Source organism: Strigops habroptila, chromosome 5, assembly GCF_004027225.2.
Source record: "Strigops habroptila isolate Jane chromosome 5, bStrHab1.2.pri, whole genome shotgun sequence".
Lineage (NCBI taxonomy): Eukaryota > Metazoa > Chordata > Aves > Psittaciformes > Psittacidae > Strigops > Strigops habroptila.
The window spans coordinates 6,643,813-6,661,692 of record NC_044281.2 but is presented as its reverse complement, the minus strand read 5'-3'; the positions used below and the strand labels follow the sequence as shown (position 1 = coordinate 6,661,692).

Here is a 17,880-nt window from a genome sequence, read left to right as displayed (position 1 = left end):
GCCTGCCAGTGCTGGCATCTCAGAGCCAGTTTCAGTGCCCATGAAGAGCCTTTCCATTAGCTTCAGTGGGTTTGGACCAGGTCTGAAGCCTCTTACCTTCAAGAGCAATAAACATGCCCACAAAAATGTTGAGAAAAGACATCAGTGTGTAGAAGTAACATTTTCATGTGCTGAGCTGGAGCTCTCAATGCCCAGGGAAGATACATTCCCATAGAGTAAACGTAGAACAAGAACAAATGAGGTAGGCAGTGGTGACACTGTATTTGCCTACCAGCTGTGACCTAGACACTGGGTAGAACTGCCTTCCCTCTCCCTCCAACCCGCACCCATACTGTCACCAGAAAAAAGCAAATCCAACCCTTCCTATGGCTGCAGCTCCCTCCCGCCCTCCAGCCCCATGGAAAATAAGCCGCAGGGTTCCCTGAGCAGGGATACAATAGGCTGCAGTTGTGCAGAACGTGATGCAATATGAACCATGTTCTCCTTTCCATCACAAGTGACAATCCTCAACAACGTAGCTCCTAGAGGGATGTGAGGCCATGATGGGAGGAGTCTGAGGGGCATGCAACGCATGGACAGTCCTTGAGGGCTGCAGGGGAACAAGAGAAGATCTGTCATGGAGTGTTTGCTGCCCTGGAAGATGCCATTGTTTTCTGCCATCTCTAAGGCCAGAGGAGCAAAGCTAAACTAGCTACAGACAGGCCATGTCCAACTCCTTCAAAGCTCCTCCACAGTTGCATGCTGTGGAGTGAGTGGGGGCCATCCAGAGCAGTCGTGTGAGGCCCTGAGGATGCTTCTTTGCAGTCACCCCTGAGGATGAGCCCAACTGCACAGCAGAGCTGCTGGCTGGGGACACCAAGCCAACTGCCTCTAATAAACATCTCTGAACTGTATGTGCTGGGGTGAACACATCCAGACCTGACTCCTGCAGACTGTGTGTGTATCCCCTGTGCTAGAGCTGGGGCCAGTGGGTTTGGTTATGGCTGTGCTGAGGGCATTGCTGCATCTCCCCTTCCCCTTCGCTGACCCACTTGCTTCTTCCCCCCAGAGACCCCAGCGCAGCCCAAGGTGTCCGTGGCCAACATGATGCTCAACACAGAGCCACTGGAAGGGCCTGAGAGTCGTGAGTATGGGCAATGGTGGGAGGGCTGGGCTGGGGGGGGGCCCTGCCAGGACCCCCACTGAGAGCCTGGCCACTTGCACCCGTCTTCCCCTTACCTGCTCCTGAACCCAGAGCCAACAGATCATGACCTAGATGACATCCTTGGCCATGCAGGTCTGAGCCCTGTATTTGGGTCTCTGCCCCATGCTTGATCCAGAGTCCCTTGAAGCTGCTGTGAGCTTCATGGGGTCTCAAACTGGGTCCTCTTTCCATCACAGGGATAGGAGATGAGCCAGGGCCCAACCACTGGCTACTTTCTGGGGGCAAGCTGTGCTCCATGGCCTCCCCAGCATGTGTGGATGCAGAATATCACCTCATACTTGCTCCCTCTCTCCCTACTTGGGGTGAAGAATAGGTCTTGACTCCTTGGTGTAACACAGAGCTCTGAACAAGGGTTTGACCATAGCCAGGGATCGCAGGGGAGCTAGTGTCAAACTTCCACATAAATCTGGCTAACTGGTAGGTAAACCCTCCAGTTTCACCCCTCTGCCCATCCCCTGTTTCTCTGCCACTAGTGGTAAGAGAAATCACCATCTTACTAAGCGGTAAGATAGTGTCACTATCTAGGAAACTGCTAAATGAGCAAGACGTCAGTTCCCACTATGTTGTTAATCCTGTTAACCTATGTTAACAACCCATAATCACTGTACCTGTTAATATGTCATCTCATTGCTTGTATTGACATTGTTACATTAGCATTACACTTATTGTACCATAAGTGCCAGACTGCAACCCTTCCTCCAAGGCTCTGGAAGGGCTCTCAGCCTTCATGAAACAGCACAGCCTTGTTGCAGACACCAGCTATGGATCTGGCATCCAAACCTCATCCCTGAATCATCATTCTTACGTTTTTCTTTAAGCATTTTGCTTGCACTGTGGCTCATTTTTTTCCTGAGGTGATGTGAGAGCTGAGGGAGATGGTGCTGCTCAATGCATTCACCCAGCAAGAGCTGCAAAGCTGCTGTTTGGGGTATGGCTGCTCCTGCTGAAAGGGATGAGCATGGACCTCATGCCTGACTGATGCTACCACTGGAGCTTGCTGCAGCGGAGGGTTTGAGGGCTTGTGCTCAGCAGGGACCATCTCATTTCTGCCTTGCTGCATGTCTCATCATCCCACCCTTCTCATGTGTTCCCATTGGTTTGGTCCCTCTCCCTGACACTGATATCCCCTCAGAAGCCTTCACCTGGCTTGTCCCCACCAGGTGACATGCATTCCCGTGGCTTTGTTTAACCCCTTGTGTGCCAGCCCTTTGGAGACAAGGTATGGTTAGGGCTGCCTGAAGGAAAATGGATGCGCTCTGTGCTCAGTCTGCGCTTTGATGCAGACCTCTCCATCTCAGCTTCTCCTGTTGACCCACTTGCAGCGAAAGTCTCTGCCTGAGGATTTATGGCACACGTCAATCTGAGGGAAACATTCCCAGGGAATGCTAATCCGAAGCTTTTCAACAGGCTAAAGACATTGAACAGGGCAGGGGTTTGGGGATGGGTTGTTCAGCTGAGTCTTCTCTATTCCTCTGTGCAACGGGAGAGACTCGTGTGTAAATATTCTGACGGACCTTGGAGGAAGTCCCAAAATCTGCCCTCCTTATATAGGCAAAGCAGCTGCTCGTATGGGTGGCCTATCTCTGCTAATAAAAACTCTGGAATTTGGACCTAAATTACAATTTCTGGGCAGGAAAGGAATTTATGTTTAAATCCTCATCAAGCCTGAAAGCGTCCCAGGTGCGGCTTTGCCTTGAGAGATAAACTAAACACACTTGAGGATTCAGAGTTACTGCCAAGACAAATAGCTTTAAAAATAAATGGGAGGAGTTGTGTGAGGGTCTGATCCCGTGTGCACCAGCAGGGAGTAAGGGGCTCCCACCACCTTGGTCCATGGCCTTGGGGCTTGGATGCATGAGGAAGTCAAGAGTGGGGAGACGCAAGCAAGAGGCTAGGGAAGGTTTGCATTCAGCAAGAGGAATCACAGCAAGGAAATGCCACCAGTCCTGTACCAGGCTTTTTTCTTTTCAATCTCTTTGCTTTTTCAGCTTTTAACCCTTTCAGAGTCACTTACCCTTTGCACCTTTTGACATGCAGATTGGCCAGACCCTTGCTTGCTGGACTTTGACATGGGCATGCAGTGCAAGGACTATCAGATTGTGTGGTTCTTTGACTACAAAAACAAGATCTGCAGCCAGGGTTGGTATGGTGGCTGTGGTGGTAATGCAAATAGATTTGAGGCCGAAGCTGAGTGCATTAGCAAATGCTTAAAACCATGTAAGTACCACATGGGGGTTAATCCTTTTGTATTTGATCATATTGTCAAATAATGTTTGGATCGAAGAAAAAACACCTTTAAAATCCAAACCCATGCACTTTTTCCTCCAGCAGCAGCTGAGAAAACCATGCAGCAGCCACCTCTTGAGAAAAGATTATCATCAGGTAACACCCAAACCCCTCAATTATCACAAACCAAAGCAAATCCATTATTTCACCTTGACCATTTCATAGCATGTATCCACTCTTGTCCAGTACAAGATCACCAGTAGTATAGACTTGGTTTGCATTTGCTCCTTGACACGACCATGCCCTGCCATCTGCTTTGCATGATGAAGTCCCATTGCATGCGTGTTGTCACACCAGGACACGCTGGGTTTGCACAACCTGAGTGCAAACTGCAGCAAAATTGGTGTTTTGTGAAAGATTGAGATTTCATGAGAAGCGGGAGGTGGCTGAGCTGGAGCATGGCTCAGCACCACAGCAGTTTCTGTCATTGTTCCATGACCACCGAGTGCCACCATCTGCAGTCTGTTGAGACGTCAAAGAATTGCACATGTTTCACTACATGTAACCAAAACACTGGACGTAAAATCACTCCCTGGTTCCTGGGTCTCGTGTGCAGATGTTCTTCTTTGCACCAAAAGATGAAAATCAAAGTTGAGGGAGGAGCCCACAGGGAAATGGCAATGATCTCCTCAAGGAGGTTCTGCGAACAAGGGGTTGTGTTTGCAAACCTCTTCAGGACCTGGTGTGGAAGTAGAGATTTGAAATCACCTGTGTTGGTTCAGCAAGGGGTTGGGATGGGAACTTGACCCTAGCAAAGCCTTGCTACCAGAGCAGCCTCTCCTCCTATTGGTTTTCCAGGGTCCTTTGCAGAGATGGGAGGGAAATGTAGGAGTGAAGCAAGCGCTGGTACCTAATGGCAGAGCTTTAATCCTCGCAGGGACATGACAGGGCTTAAAAACGCATAGGAAGGACCCCTCCCTCTCATTTGATTTTCTCAGGTGTATTTTAGGCTCCTTAGATTAGACCAGGGAGCTTCTGTCACTGGCAGCAGTGCATCCTGAGTCCAGCTGTGGGTGCCCCTGCAGAAACATGCAGGCAAACGACAGGGAGAAGGCCACCAGCGGCCATGGAGATAGATGCCTGAGGTGGCGGCTGCTTGCAAAAGGAGATTGCGAGGTGCTTCTGGGATGCAAATAGACACCATGGACAAAGATCCATTGGAAGTAGTGTATGGCTTGTGCAGAAACCCACAGCTTCAGCTGGGTTTTATCCTCACAGAGCAGGGAAGCCTCCCTGATGTGGTTTTCTCCAGAGGGCACGTGTTTCTGCTAGCCCCATCCCATAGACCAGCCCTTCCTGATCGTTGTCACATGCCTCGATGATGTTTCCAGCAACAGTTGTTCAGACTTAAGTGAAATTTCATGAACTTGGCACCATTCTGCCCTGGGCAGATAGTCAAGAAAAGCAAGTGAGGGGCCCTGGAGGGATGCTCGTGTCTCTGCCTGCCCTGCTCTATTTACCACTTCTTTCTCTTTTTGTTTTCTGCAAAAGCCACCAGATCCACCTCCCATTTGAAGCCTTTTAAATGCTGTGAAAACCTTTCATCATTGAATTTTTACATATATATAACAGATATATCTCTATATATTTTCTTTAGCATGATAAAATTAACTGTTAGTGCAACTGAGGACTCCAGGCACTTTTTCTCCATGGGATGAGTTAAAATGTGTTTTTACACTGTGGCTGTCTCTGTCAGGTTCAAAAGGTGGGGACAGCCACTATAAGCCAGGGTTTTAACTCCCAAGTTCGTTCTCTCCATCCATTCTTTGACATTTCTTTGGATAAGCTTCTATTTCATCTATTGTGCTTTGGGCTTGGTTATTTTGGTTTTTTGCAGGAGGTGTTAGTTCAAATGCCATCCAGTGGTTCAGCCAGAGGAGTTACTGGATGGTGCTTGCTGGTGCTCTGAAACTGGAGGGTGGCACCAGCCACTTGAGCAGGCAAACTGAAGGTTACAATGCAAGTCCATTTTCAGAGTCTATGATTTCAAATTCCAAATTTGAAAACAGAAATATAAAAAAGAAATCCTGCTTCAAAAAGCTGCGTTTAGAACAGGACGATGGGCAGGAGCATCCCTTCAATCAGGTATCCTCTCTCAGAAAAGATGTATTCCCAGCTCCTCCTGTCTAAAGAGTCAAAGGACCACAGTGGTGTTGTAGCAGCATCTGTTCAGTCACAGCAGGGAGGAGAAGAGGGAAAAATACAATTAAAATGAGTGGGCAGAAGGGGTTTGGATGTTTGGCCGGATCTACCCAGAAGCACACGTGTGGCTGGGGTGCAAGGTCTATGACACCATCTGGGCATCTCCATGTCCATCTTGGGAGCACTCTGCCTTGCTGCAGCGATCCTGGGCTCTGGGCAGCTTCCATGATCAGCCACAATTTCCTTTAAAGTAAGCCTGCCACCAGCACTTTCTTATTGCCCAGGGCCCATTGCCAGACCTGCTTTCTAGCTGGGATTTCAGGGATAATCTTCTGTGCCTGTTTCCTGTGGAAACTTTAGAAGGGTTTAGCAAGCCTTTGCTTTCATCAGGCCCCAGAGAAACTTGCTGGCAAACAAACCTTTCCATATATTCACCCTGTATCTATATATTCTTCTCTATATTCATTTGTGGGTATTCTGGGGCTCTGTTTCTAGTAGCACAGAGACCTAGTGAGATCTCTCAGCCCCCTGCAGTTACTGCCTGATTGCTTTTGATTGTTGCCTGGGACAGGCAGAATCACAGAAAGGTGAATATAAAGTTATTATCTCACAAAATCCTGCCTTCACATGAGCAGTCCGAGGGTCACAGCTGGTTCAGGCACCTTTGCTGTCACCAAAGAGCTGTTTCTGGGTGCCCTGTGTGGGTTACAAGGGAGCCCTTCACCACCATTTCAGATAAGTCCTTTCATTACCTTGGTTTCTGGCACCTGGTTTACAAAAGGCATGATCCTAAGACAAGATTATTGAGATAACTTCAAGACGTGACTCTCCCCTGCAGTCACTGCTGGTGTGCTCTGTATGCAGTGATCTAGAAAAGAAGGTGGTAAAGGAATTTATTTTAATGAATTAAAAAAGGGGCTCAAGCTGCAAATACCCTCCAGTGAGAGGAACTCCACATTTTGCCTTCAGTTGCTGGTTCTGCTTTACTGAATTACTGGTTTGACTCGTGCCGTACGATTTTCACCCCTGGCCAGGCCTGGGCACAGCAGCTTGAAGCAGAAATGAGCATGATACAAATGTGGGGGCTCTGCCTGACTCAGGCTCCGGTAACAAGGCTTTAGCAGGACAAACCGTGATGGCTGATGGGTTTCGTGCCATGCTGAGCAGAAGTGGAACGAGCTGCTCCTGCCTCCTTGTGTGCAGGGGATGCCGTGTCTGTGACTCGGTGGGAAATTAATGGTTAATGTCAGTTTTTTTTTTTTACTTTATTTTTTAAAATTTCTTTGGCAATTTCATTGTAACACATCCAGGACTTGGTTATTTGTTCCCTGATCACCAGCAAGAGATGCAGGATGCTGGCAGCTGCATGCAGTAGCAGAGATTTCTCAGAGGAAGCCAGTATTTTTAATGGGAAAATGATGGTGGCAATACTTTTTCCCTTGCAGCCCAGCCAGTCCTTTCTCAGGTCCAAGACCTGCCAACTCATTTCCTGCAAATCCAGGGGATATGCAGCACCCTTCCTTCATCTCAGCATCATTCCATGGATGCATGACAGCAACACAGCTCATGACCTCAAAAGAAAGGCCTTTCTCTTTCTGCAAATAGAGAGATGGGATTTAGTCACAGGAGATGTGCAGAGTCTGTGCTGTGGTTGCCCTTTCTGAGCTTGCATGCCAGCTCTGCTTGAGGGCATTGCTCTGCCATGCGGATACTTGCAGAGAGGCTGTGGTTCACCAGGCTGTGGTTCACTGCTGACTTCTCTTGCCCCTGTTCTTACCCACAGCCATGGACATCTGTCGGCTGCAGAAAGACGAGGGGACCTGCAGGAACTTTGTGCTCAAGTGGTACTATGACCCCGCGACCAAGAGCTGTGCCCGGTTCTGGTACGGCGGCTGCGGCGGCAACGACAACAGATTCAACACGCAGAAAGAATGTGAAAAGTTCTGTGTCCCTGGTAAGCAGCAAACATGCAGCTGGGGAGGGGTCGGCCACGTCTCTGCTCTAGTGGAAGGTGTCCCTGCCCGTGGCAGGGGATTGGAACTGGATGAGCTTTAAGGTCCGTTCCAGCACAAACCAGTCTGTGATGCTGTGATTTCCAGCCCAGTCCATGGCTGTAGTCAGCTTGCTTGTGGTGCTCTAGACTCCATAGCAAGTCCTGGTAATAAACTCCTTTCCCTTCCCTCAATATCCTGCATCTTCTCATGCACAGAATAACCTCATTTATTTTCTCTTTCTCCATCAAACCTTTCCAGGTAACATCAGCCCTGGTGTGGTGACGACGATAGGAACATAGAGCCAGCGACCTGTCAACACATACCTCTGAGACAGCCAGAAGCATCGGCCGTTCCCACCCTACCCCTCTAGAAGCTAAGGGTATAGACTACCTTGCACTGTGCTATTTCATGCTTTTACTTCCAAGCAAACCTTGAAGAAAGCGTTTTGCTTCATGACCTATCAATATGGTGCTAAACTGTTTGTGGACTGAGTGCTACATGTGTCCAGGTTATATTGTATAGCTTCAACATTACCAAATATTTACCTAATTGCAGATGGTTCTTGTCTCTCAACGTGTCTCTGAATTCCCCTTTCTCCTCGATACCGGCAGTCGGCCTCTCTCAGGCACCATAAAAATGAGACAAAAAGGAAAAACCCATTATAACGATTTCACTGCCACTGTTACACGCTTGCTTTTACTGTTCTCATAATGGAGCGTAACGCTACAGGGAAGCCCTCGTGTAAGAGAGAAGCTGATTCTGATAAACAAGTTGTTCCATTTTTCATTCTTCCTTGGGTTTTGGTTTGTTTTTTCTTCTCCTTTTGCTGGATTACATTCCAGGCTGGATCTCCTGTAAGCATTTGTAACAGCCATGGCCAACCGAACCAGCAAGGAAAAGGCAGCAAGGTTTCCAAATGCAAATGCACTGCTGGGACCAAGACCTCAGTTAACTTTTCAATTGTGGTGTGGGATGCCCTTGGCACCCTTCTGATGTGTATGTTTTATAAAACACAAAGCAAAGCAATTGGGGAGGGGGGGCAGTGGCTGGGGGGGGTGTTTATTTTTATTGTGGAATCTGTGTCAGGAGTCTGTACAAGAACTTTTGAATAAAGTCTAATGGAGGTTTTGAGAAACTCGTGGGTTTGTCTGTGTAAAAGCCCTGGTGAGCACCAGTGGAAGCATCTTCCAGGGCCTGGAAAGCATTTTATAGAGGGAAATCGCACTGGCCCTTAAAGGGAGGATAGATGTAGTATGGGTACTCAGGGGGATATCACTGAGGGCTGCTGGTAATGTGGAGTTGCCCAGCTTGGAGAGAGGTGGAAACCGAGATGTCTTGGTTGTGAAATTTCTGTCAGCTTAAAGCCATTAATAACACCATTTACAAGACAGATTAAGCTGTCTGGATACCTCAGGTCCACTTGGGAAGCTGCACTGTTTATTTGGCACCACCTCTGAGCACATCACAAAAAGGCTTCATTAAACAGGAGGGGAATAAGTAACTTTCATTTATGTCTTACTGTAACTGGCTCTTGCAATGGCTGCACGCAGCTACGGCTGCTCCGGAGGACAGAGCAGCCTGCCCTGCATTTCACTGTGTGCAGGGGATGCCCAAGACCCCCTTCCATTGCTTTCACGGGGTATAAGATCTGCAGGTAGGTTAAAGCAACCCGTGAAGCATCCTCTCCTCCAGCCCCCCTCCCTCCGAGCACGGGAGCGGCGTCCCCAGTGCCTGTTTACCGGGAAAGCTGCTGCCAATGGACCACGCTCCAGCGACGCGAAGGCACATCCCGGCCCCTCCGCTCCCCTCCCGGGGCTGCGGGACGCTGCAGCCGCCTCTCCAGCGCCTTTTAAGGCAGCACGTTGCATGCCGGGCCCGGGGCCAGCGGCCGCGCCGTGCACATGGGAATGATCTGCAGCTGGAGCGCATCTGCCAGCGTGGCCGCGGGACCGCACCGCGGCCACAATAGCTCCGCCCGGGCCGGCAGAGCCCCAGGCTCCGATCCCCCCCCCCCCCCAATCTTAGGGAAGGGGGCTGCACCCGTAATGCGTTTTTTAATGCAGGTAAATTGGCTCTGGACAGTTTGCATCCCCTCGAGAAACTGTTTCTTTGCAGCATCCCACGAGAAATGCCAGGTTGGACACAGGGGCTTGGAGCAACCTGCTCTAGTGGAAGGTGAGGTTGGAACTGGATGAGCTTTAAAGTCGTTCCAACACAAACCAGACTGACATGTAGCTTTGGGGTAGGCTTGGCCACATTTTAGCGTAACTCACCTGTGGAACTCATGGCCTGAGGCATCCCGCAGTGATGCCAGGAAGATCTGACCATTGATATGGACATTACAGGTTGGTTATGGTTGCCTACATCTAGGTGTGATATGCCATTTCAGAAACCCTCGGGCATCAGTTACACAGTGCGTGTGGGGCCTCCTTAACCTTTAACATGTCTTCCAGCCCCACATAGGTGCTGTTGAGTGCCTTCACTTGCAGCAGGAGCTTGCATTTAGGTAATCAGGACCCACTCCCAAGTGGAGGTGTGAATGCAGGCTTTGTAGCTTCCTCTGGGCAACCTTACTGTGAAACACTCCATAAGAAGGGTCATTGGTAAAATAAGGGCTGGTGGCTCTGCTGATGGGACAGGATTAGCGTTAGGCCTTGAGGACAAAGCATTAAATCCAAGACTTGCTTGGACTTTATGCAGTTCTCCAAGGCAGGGTCAACCCGACCTACATCAGCCCCGCAAAGGTTTGTCTAACCTGTTCCCAGGAAACTCCAGAGATTTAAGGCAATTCTGTAATTGCCCTCAAGGGTCACAGTGGACAGTCTCTGGGACAAACTACTACATGGTTTTTGCAATACCGAGTCTCAAATCTCATTTGCTTTAACAGAAACCCGGAGTGTTTTGGATGAACTTGCTGCCCTTGGATGCCAGCGAGGCACGAGGCCGCTGGTGAAAACTACAGGCTCCAACACCAGAGCAGAGACAGAACCTTTTATGATACAGATGGTGTCATAAAAATTTAGAGTAGGACATGTAGCAGAGTTCAGCATTGCAGCCAGACCCTTACATTTAGGATAATACCAGCATTTAATGCTTGATTAGGTTCTCTTCATGCTGTAGGTTTGCATTTAATCATAACCTTCTTGGGCAACCTTTACAAGGAGAGGCAAAGTGGCTCTGACACATTTTATTAGCCAGTATTAAATTTATTACACCAGTAAAAGGAGCCAGTCTGAAAGGATATGGATGTACTCATGTACCTGCTGAGCTGTTCTCAGTTAAAGCGGGTTTTCCAGAGGTGCCACACCAAAGCAATGCCCTACACCACAACTGCTGATGTTGCAAGGTCAAGCGTTTAAGGAAAAGGATGTCGTCCAGGCCAGGCATTCCTGGAAATGAGGGTTGTATCCAAGTGCTTCAGCAGAGACGCAAATAAACTTGAAGCAGCTAATTCCGGAGAAAAGGATCTTTAGATAACTGAGACATACATGTGGACGCTTCCTTAGCCACAGGTCTTCTGTGTGGCCATTACCTTACCCTTCATCCCTTCGTGCTTCAGCCTCTTGCTCGTGAGATGGAAATAATACATCTCCAAACCTTAAAGTCATTAAACCTCTGAGTAACAAGGAGCTGATAAGCTGAGATAAGGACATTTGGAAGATGCTACGCTTTGTAGGTGCTCATTTGCTTTCTGCCCACGTGTCAGAGCCCCTGTGCTCCCATAGGCTCTTTGGGGCAGGGAGCTTACCACCAGCAACCACCATTCCCACAAGCTGATGCGACTGCTCCACTGCTGACACACGCGCCACCAAGACCAGCATCCCCGATGGCTTTAATCCTGCTGCCATGTTAACCCCACGATAACTCTCCAGTCCTTGCCCTGTCCCAGCAGCGGGGACCGCTCACAAAATGGCAGCAGGCGTCTTGCTGAAGCACAGTCTTTTGCAACAGCAAATCCAGGGCTGAATTGGACGTGGCAGGGTGAAGAGCCCCAGCAAAGAGCCGAGCCTGGGCTCCAGCTGCACAGTGATTTATGAGACAGCAGCAGCGGGTCTTTATTTCAGTCAAAGAGAAGCAGATCTGAACCAGATGTTTAACCTTTATCTCCCATTGCGGGGACAGAGGAGCAGGCAGGGAAGAGAGAAACAGTCGAGTTTCCATGAGCTGCTGCTCCACTGTCTTCCAAAGTCAGCTCATAAAGAAAAATGAGCACCATCGGCCAGGAAACTTTGCTTTGGTGAACTATATGTTTTGTTTCGACCTTTGCTGCTATAGCGACCGGGCCGAAACAGAAGTGCAGCCAGCTGTGATGACCTCACCGTATGCCTCTAGTAAAATCTGATATTATAAAGATAGACCCTGGCCGGATGATGGAAGATTTCCACATAGGCCGGGCTTTCGCTGTGCTCTCGTGAGACCTCACTTGCAGCACTGTGTGCAGTTCTGGTGTCCTCAAGATAAGAGGGACATGGAGCTGTTGGAGCAAGTCCAGAGGAGGCCACGAGGATGATCAGGGGCTGGAGCACCTCCTGTATGGAGACAGGCTGAGAACACCGGGGCTGTTCAGCCTGGAGAAGAGAAGCTGCGTGGAGACCTCAGAGCAGCTTCCAGTGTCTGAAGGGGGCTACAAGGGTGCTGGAGAGGGACTGTTCATCAGGGACTGGAGTGATAGGACAAGGGGTGATGGGTTCAAACTGAAACAGGGGAAGTTCAGGTTGGATCTAAGGCAGAAGCTCTTCCCTGTGAGGGTGCTGAGGCGCTGGCACAGGGTGCCCAGAGAAGCTGTGGCTGCCCCATCCCTGGCAGTGTTCAAGGCCAGGTTGGACACAGGGGCTTGGAGCAACCTGCTCTAGTGGAAGGTGTCCCTTCCCCTGGCAGGGGTTGGGACTGGATGAGCTTTAAGGTCCCTTCAAACCCAAACCATTCTAAGATTTTGCATAGTGTTAATGCCTGGCACCTGTACAAATAGGGCACTACTTAGAGGTCTGCAAAGCCACACCTGGGTGGAAGGTAATGCATAATGTGCTTTCACATAGGATTTTATGTGAATCCCACGGGGAGTAGTTCCGGGGAGGGAAAGAGTACACAAGAGAGGGCAAAGAGGTGTACTGCTACTGTGGAGGGAAAGCTACTTGTTGCAGAAAGAGGTTGCCAGGCTGGGTTGGGGTCCTTCAGTACACTGGAAATCAGCAGAGAATTTTCTGAGGCTTGGAAGTCGGGTGTGGGATCGGGAAAGCCCAAAGCATTAGCCACAGCCTAAAGCATAAAAATATAGCTTCCAAACCTGGGATGAAAGCACCCGGGGTGCTGCTGGGAATCTCATCTCAGATGTGAGTGTGTCAATTTTAGGATATCCCACTGGGCAAAGGCCAAATAAGCTGTCACTCTTTTAAAATGTAGAACTGTTTTAGGTGTGTATACAATTAATACACAGAGCTAATAAATGGGAACTGCGAGAGCGTGATCAGTGAACTGAAAAGAAGTTGCTAGGGCTGAAAGCAGTAGTTTGTTAGTTCTGAGATACTTGTCCAACTTTGCAGCAGTTATTGATGCTGCAGGTGGGGAGGTTGTGCTGAGGGTTAATGAAAAACAATGAGCGCTGCATTAGATTGACTGGAACACCGCAGAGGGCATGCCACAGCCTGCCTTGGGAGGAACCGGAGTGCTGCAGCCACTCTTCTATGGCATATGTGCTTGAGGCTCCTCTGCTTGCTGCTGCTTCTCTACCCCAGCCCTTAGAGCATCCTTGTATTTACTGAAGGTTTAACTGCAGAGCATGTAGATCTCAGATGACAGCATTACCACTTACTGTCTAGCAACTAAAAACTTAACCAAGTGCCATTTGGAAGGGAAAGTTACACATGCTCACTCACTGCTCACACTTTTTTCCCCGGAAATTTGGCAATTTCTGTGGCAAGAACTGTTTTCTAAGTAAAAGATGATCAATGGTTTAAAAGAGTTTTGCAGCAGGAGGATTAAACGCAGCGAGCCTGACACTTCCCATTAACCCACAGCTCTGCTGCCCTCATGGCGCTGCATTTTGCCCCTGTTCACTTCTGTAAGGCTGATAGAAACAAGTAATGACCTTGGGAAAGGCAGTGAGCTCGACGGCCCGCTCCTGCCCTGGGTGCTGGGTCCCTGCACGGCTCGCCAGGGGAAGCATCCAGCTGCCTGGACTCCAGGGCTTGCAGCACTTGGAATTCTGCAGGGGTGGATGTTGGATGGGACAGTTTGACACACAGCAAAAAGCTGCCAGATCCTGGAGCCATTTCCAAAAGAATGACTCAAAATCCCCACCAACCCCGGCTGCATCCTCAGATTCCTTTGTTTTCTCCATTCCTTCTCCATCCCCCAGCCCTGTTCCTTGGGATGCAGGCCATGGGCAAAAGCACCACAGCTCTGCGCCGTCCTTTGTGCCACCACAGCAATGGATGCAGGTGGTCCCAGACTGGCTCCCTACTGAGCTTAGATAGTTTATTTCATGCTATTTCTCCCCCATGTTGGAAGAAGCCGTGGGAGAAGGCATGCTTCCAACATGGGGAAGCTTCTGGAAGCTTCTGGAAGCTTCTAGGCTTCCAGAGCAGCCTAGAAGCTACACCCTTGTCTTCATCCCTAAAAGCCTGCACATGCAGAGGAGGTTGCAGATTTCAATCTGGGACTAAAAGCAGCAAGCTGTCCAACAGGGAACCTAATAATTCAAATGGTACCCTGAAAAACTGAGTGGACAAGCCCACAAGGTGTCTGAGAACAGCAGCAACTCATTACGCAGGGGTGTAACACAAACCAAGTGCAGCTTGGGAACCTCAGAGCTTTCAGAGCTGCATTAGGTGATATCTGCATATTGCCCATAATCTTAGGAAACATGTGCTAATTCTCCCAGCAAGGAGAATTATAAGTCTCCTCCCTAGGGGGACTATTTCTCAAAATAGACTCCCCTTTTCACCCACTTCCCAGCAGGACAGGGTGCATTAGCCAGCTTTAGCAGCCAAGTGCAAAAGCTTTGTTAGTACTAGAAAAATATCTGCCATTTGGAAGAGCTGAACGAGCTCTGAAGTGCTTGGTATTAAAGCCAGCTTAATCCTGAAAGCGGGAGGCGAGCGAGGAAGTCAGGCCTTGTGCCTGCGTGCACTTGGGGATGGGGTTAAGCCCAGATTAAAGGGCCTGACTTAATGGTTATCTCTCACTTTTAGTACTTTTTTCCCCATTCTGACCAACGCTGTATGAATCTATCCCATTTTTCTGCCTCCAGCACAGGCAGCCCCAGCTGCCTTAGGAAGGGCTGTGAGCATAGGGAAACAGATGGCAACCCTTCCCACGCTGGGCTTGCAGCAACCCTATGGCTTCAGGAATCAGCTACCATCAATCACCTGCACATCTGCATTTAACACCCCAGAAAGTGTCCCCCCTCCCCAGTTAGATGCCATTCAATAGCTTTTTTAATCCCCCTAAAGCATTCCTTATCCATTTGACCCCCTCCTCCATTTAAAGCCCCCACTTTGAGATCTCAGTTTTGGCCACAGGCATTTGAGCATCACTCGGTTAGGAAGCGATGCACTGAAAACACCACCTCGTTTCCACCCCTCTCCTTCTGCCTCTGTAACAGGCAGCTGCTGAATGCTGCCTCCATTGTTATGTATTTTATTTTTTATTTATTTCATTTTTGGGGCATAAAAAGGCATTTTTGTTTGAGTCCGGAGCCAAACTCATTTGCAAAAGAGCAGGCTGTACTCTGGGCAGTCCCGTGCATCGTCCCTACAGCTGTGTTCCATCGTGAGCCCATCTAATGCTGGTGGTCACGTAAAGATGAGGAGGAGAACACCCCCTTTGCACGTTTTCTTTGGCAGCCTGTGCTTGCGAGTGGTAAGCCCAGCTCTTCCCCAAGGGAGGCAAATGCTTGCGTCTACTCGCAGTTCTGCTATACCATGGGTTGAATAATCCTTTTGCAGGTGCAGACTAGAAAGGAAGAGTAGAAAGGATTTGTTTCTGCAGAAAGGCATCTCCTGAACTGCTGCCTCCTCTTCCCCAGCCCGTCCCATACGTGTCTGTCTGCACCAGAAATCCCAGGAATTTCCAGTGCACCGCTCTCAGGAAATCTCTGCATTCTCACAGACGTGTCTCCAGAGGGATACTGATTGCACAAGACAGGCTGAGTGTGGGGAAGGGAGAGTCCAGAAACAAAGAATGACAGCAATACCGAGCAACAGCTCCGTTGGAAAAAGCAGCCAGGAGCTTGAAGCTCCTCCAGACCACTGCTCTGGAAACCAAGCTGAAAAACCCTGTGACATCAGGCGCTCTCCGGAGGTCGCTGCTATTTCCCAGCTGTAAAGGCCTAGGAACATCACTAGCGGCCCACAGTGGACTTTGGAAGAGCTGAAAAGACAACACTGTGGTACCCGAGCGGCACCCTACAGCAAGCTTCCCATTGAACACCATCACAAGACTCTGGCAGCTCAGTATTGGAGAGCACAAAACACATCAGTCTTATTTGCTCTGAGGATCCAACACCTGGAAGCAGAACATGTGCGAGACTGGACACAGAAGGAGAGAGCATCCTCCAGGCCTCCTTCTGGTCATTTCTTTGCTTCAAAGAACTCTCAACACTGGGGGACTACAGGGAATAAATTTCTTAGGTGTGTTCTGAAATAAAACCAGAGCAGGTTTGTATTGCACACAGGTGAGGGTAGGGGGCAGGTCACACAGGTGCAGAGCAAGAGATGCAGAAGAGAGATGGTCTAGTGGAAGAGGGGCTGAGGAGGTCTTGTCTTTGCCTTTTTTATCTGATTTCAGGCGAGGCAGAGGGTTGCTTAAGGAGATAAATATTTGCATTTTGTAAAACGAGCACATTACAAGAAGTGTTGCTGAAAGTTTGTGGGTATGTTGGAAAGCCACTTGCAAGTGAATTGAAATGGTTATCCCAAGGGAGACAGTGCAATCCCAAATTTGTCACTGATTGCATTCCCTGCAAACGACACCCAACCACCCTATTTTGGAGGTTGGAAACACGAAAAAAGAAATCTAACAGAAAATGTACAATGTACATTTTACATGCTCTTACATTTTACACACATAGGAGCACCTCTGCTCTGGAGACAGGCTGAGAGAGCTTGGCTTGTTCAGCCTGGAGAAGAGAAGGCTCTGGGGAGACCTTAGAGACACTGAGCAGCTGGAGGATGATGGATATGCTATGGACACAAAACAATCAGCTCAACATGCTCCCATAGGCTTTACCTCCTCCCAGTGTGATGGGCTTGAGCCAGACCCCAGGGCCTATCGCCCTGGCCTTGAGGTAGCCAGTCTCGCTCCCCTCTGCTGGGTGCCGCGATGCTTTTCCCTTGTTCTCCTCCACCCAATAGCTGGGACTGACCCCAAGCTCAGACCCCTCTGGCTTTGCAATCCCTTCCCAGCTCCATCAGTCTGGACCTTCTCCCTGCCTGCCCCGGCTCTGACTCACAGGGTAGCCCTGCGCCCGCTGGGCTGAGGCTGGACCCCAACCGCGGCCGGCACCGCACTGAGCATCGCCTCACTGCCTCCCACACAGATCCGGGACCCAGCGGCGAGCCGCAATTAGCTCATTGTTGGGGAGCCACCAACCTGACCACGGAGGGAAGGGAAAGGGAGAGAAAGGCAAATGAGAAGTAAGAAGTGAAAACAGGAAGGAAAAGGGAGAAAAGGAAAAAAGGAAAAAGAATAAAAGGAAAAATATACATATATAAACAATAAATAAGAAATAAGAATTAAGAATTAAGAAATAGGAAAAAGAAATAAAGAAGAAAGAAGAAAAAGGGAAAAAAGAAAAAACAAAGAAGAGAAAAAAGAATAAAGGAAAAAGTAAAAAAGAAGAAAGAAGGAAAGAAGGAAAGAAGGAAAGAAGGAAAGAAGGAAAGAAGGAAAGAAGGAAAGAAGGAAAGAAGGAAAGAAGGAAAGAAGGAAAGAAGGAAAGAAGGAAAGAAGGAAAGAAGGAAAGAAGGAAAGAAGGAAAGAAGGAAAGAAGGAAAGAAGGAAAGAAGGAAAGAAGGAAAGAAGGAAAGAAGGAAAGAAGGAAAAAGGAGCATAAAAGAATAAAAAAACAAAGAAAAAGAAAAAATAAAGAAAAAAGCTAAAAGAGAGAAAAAAAGAAAGAAGAAACCCAGAAGCACGTGCTCAGACAACGAGGGATGCAAGTAAACAACTTGCTGCTTGGAGAAGCAAGTGCTTTTAAAGACCCTGCTTGGCCAGTCTCCTGTCTGAGCTGGTGAAGACAGAAGGATTATTCGT

General features: G+C 49.0%; 1 protein-coding gene across 9 annotated transcripts in view; it reads left to right on the top strand.

Annotated features, from left to right (window-relative positions):
* The window catches only part of COL6A3 (collagen type VI alpha 3 chain), a 61,824-nt gene extending 53,063 nt beyond the window's left edge, over positions 1-8,761 (top strand). For 5 of the 9 annotated variants that reach the window (XM_030487562.1, XM_030487561.1, XM_030487557.1 and 2 more), the window contains 5 exons: positions 1,049-1,123; positions 3,242-3,421; positions 3,533-3,586; positions 7,416-7,586; positions 7,885-8,761. In XM_030487562.1, coding sequence (XP_030343422.1) covers positions 1,049-1,123; positions 3,242-3,421; positions 3,533-3,586; positions 7,416-7,586; positions 7,885-7,925 — 521 coding nt within the window. In that variant the 3' untranslated portion in view covers positions 7,926-8,761. The remainder of the gene's footprint in view (positions 1-1,048; positions 1,124-3,241; positions 3,422-3,532; positions 3,587-7,415; positions 7,587-7,884) is intronic. The other 4 variants (XM_030487556.1, XM_030487559.1, XM_030487558.1 and 1 more) reach the window with 4 other exon arrangements.
* The last annotated feature ends 9,119 nt before the right edge of the window (positions 8,762-17,880 follow it).